The sequence below is a fragment of the Merops nubicus genome, unplaced genomic scaffold (assembly GCF_000691845.1).
Source record: "Merops nubicus isolate BGI_N331 unplaced genomic scaffold, ASM69184v1 scaffold33431, whole genome shotgun sequence".
In the NCBI taxonomy this organism is placed as follows: domain Eukaryota; kingdom Metazoa; phylum Chordata; class Aves; order Coraciiformes; family Meropidae; genus Merops; species Merops nubicus.
In genome coordinates, this window is record NW_008588171.1 from 1 (window position 1) to 2,866 (window position 2,866).

The window sequence follows — 2,866 nt, forward strand, 5'->3', positions numbered from 1 at the left end:
GGCTGCCCCACCGGCAAAGGAGCGAGTTCAGACCAAACAACCATGGGTTTCAGTGCGTGAAAGCATTAAAGATCTTAAGGCAAAGTTTTTATTTTTTTGGCATTGGCTTAAAACTGCTTCGTAGCCGACAAGGCAGGTCGGGCACCAGGGAGGGGATGCGGGAGGCGAGGAGGCCACCGCCGTCACGAGGGGGCCGATGTCCGCAGCCCTACAGGAGCAGATCCTCCTCCGTTAGCTTTCGCTTCAGCTGGCCGCCCCGCGGGCCCGCCAGGAACGCGGGCAGCTTCGCCTCCAGGAGGCTGTTGCCGTCACCGAGCCCCGACCCAGAGGCTGGGTCCGCCTCCACCCCGGGCTCGCGCAAAAAAAGAGGGAATGTGTCACTCAGGTCTTGATATCGCTTCACCCTGAAAGGCAGAGTAGCAGCTGGTTTAGTCTAAATTTATTATTATTTTGTTTCTTGTCTCTTAAGTGAAGGCGCTGAAGCCTGACATTCCCATGGATGAGCCATGCTGGGACAGGACTGTTGAGACAGGAATACCAGACATTTTTGGGTGCTAGCATTAGTGACAAGCGTGCAGCAAATGAACTTACAGGGACGGGTCTGCCATGGGAGGAAGGATCCTGTTGGCTCCACCAGTGGGCATGTAAAACATGGGCCCCGGCTCTTCGATGCAGTTGGCAGACCAGGCGTTGGGCCGGCACCTCAGTCTCCTGTAGTGTGCCTTCAGCATGGGGACACCTGATAAACCAGCCATATGTTACTCACCAGCACCAGCACGCTATTCACCGGCACCTAGCAACTTTATGAGCACCTAGTAAAGATAACGGAGCGGAAGAAAGTACTTTGTGTAGCTCTGATTGCTCAACTACCAAAACCTAAATTAATCCTGAAGACTTCTTTCAAATGGCTACTGATATCCCAAGTGACATCTTTGCTATCAGAAGCATCTGGTGCATCTCGCACATGGCACCAGGAAGTCCATGGGAACTAGAAATGGAAACCCCATGGAAAACCACTACCTCACACCGATGTCACAGCAGGGTTCATCACCCAGCTCAGCCACCTGCAGCTCTCCCTGAAGCTGCTGGAGGTGTCTCAAAATGTCCTGGGGAAAAGCTGAAGAGCTCACTCCTGCACCCTCCCTTTCTCCAGCAAGGGTCAGAGCCAACTTAGCTTTGGCTTTGCATGTCTCAGCTCAGCCCCTTTGGGTTCAGTGAGATGAGTTTTGGTGGGGATGCCAGAAGTTCAAAGCATGATAGAGCCACCAGCCACAGAAGATTTAGGGAACATGTAGGTTCTCAGAGCACACTGACAGAAGGAGAGACAACAGTTCAGGTATCTCTTAGACACGACTCAGGGTTACATAAACCCACATTTTTGGTCCTGGTGCCCCCCAGCTGCCTGACTGTGGCTGTCACTGAAAAGCAGGTCTTCAAAAATTCTAAAAGGAGAAAATAACTAACGCAGAGTAAAGATAAGAACAGCAGCAGTTTGTCCTTCCTCTTGGTCTCATGTAATTAATTTATTCTGAAGCCTCCTGGCACATTCTTCTCCTGCTCGCTCTCTGTCTAATTTTCCTCGGTTTCTTGGGACTATCCTTCTGTAACTACACTTCTCTGTTGCCCTATGTATTTCTATAATGTACTAGATGACTTTCAGCTACCTCCTACAGTCTTCTCTAAGAGAAAAAAGATCTCACAAATATAATTTTCTGCATCTTTTACAGCATATTCTTTTTTCATACTTGTTTTCTTCTCCTAGGATATTATTAAGAAGGTTTTTAGTTATAACAGTGGCAGCAACATAACCGACTGCAGCTGAATAATTTGCAGATAAACAACATACCAAAAGCAGGCTGTTACCCTTCAAAGACTAGCCTCTGAGAGGGGGGATACCTGATGAAAGCTTATCACTATCACAGCCGTAGTTTGGGGACAGGTTATACTCTACACGCTGGAAAAGCACTTCTCTCTTTCTTTTGCAAGAAAAAAATCCACGGGCTATATGTCAACACAAATCAACGTTTCCTTTTAGTTGTTTTAGGGCTGCCTGTTGCAATGTTTTACCGAATAAACCATTTAATTTCCTCATACTTACAAGCAGTTTCCTGCCCTAAGAAAGCAGACCATAGTCGTTATGACATGAGAACTGTTACCTACTTTGTCCGTAGCTACATAACCAAATAACAGTAGAAAGCAGACCACTATGAAAGGGCCAGTTAAAATATATCCTGAAATAGACAAACTGAAAATATACGCACATACAGCAACATATTTTACCCAGTCTTTTTCTCATCTGGACTGGGAAAGGGACACAGAAATGCTCCTCTTGCAAAAAGCACCTTTTCTTACCATTCCTCCTCCAGAAAATGAAATGTTAGCAAAAGAAGTTTTCTGAGTAGATCTCATCACCCCTAGAAGAAGGTCAGTTTGAAAAATTTGAAGGCTGTCTACTTGGCCTACACTGCATAGCCCAGAAAGAGGATTACCAAGAGAACAACCGCCCCGTTTTACCTTGTGCTGTGTATCCCACAAAGAGGATTAAACAAATAGCCAGGAAAATCCTCCCGTTACATCTGATAAGGAGCTGCATTTTGGCCGGTATCCCCCTGCTCGCCACCAGCCTTCACCACAGCTTCACACTCAGAAATAGGACGGGGCGAGGAGATCGACTTTTAGAAAAGGTTCCAAAACCTCAAACCCAACCCATAACCTGCGTCACCGCTTCCTGACTGATGGGAGTGAGACATGTACAGAAAAGCCCAGTGCCTCCCAGCCGTCATCACTCCAAAAAAAAAAAAGAAAGAAATCCCCACTGCCTTCATCTCCAGTTTTTCCCGAGGAGAAAAAAAGCCCAGGACCAACC

At 47.2% G+C, this 2,866-nt stretch overlaps 1 protein-coding gene across 1 annotated transcript; it reads right to left on the reverse strand.

Annotated features, from left to right (window-relative positions):
• Positions 1–208: 208 nt before the first annotated feature.
• On the reverse strand, positions 209–2,593 carry SRGN (serglycin). Its single transcript, XM_008949192.1, has 3 exons — positions 2,515–2,593; positions 592–739; positions 209–404 (listed from the first exon to the last, which is right to left on the reverse strand). Exons 1-3 carry the CDS (start codon positions 2,591–2,593, stop codon positions 209–211), a joined length of 423 nt encoding a protein of 140 aa, XP_008947440.1.
• Positions 2,594–2,866: the final 273 nt, after the last annotated feature.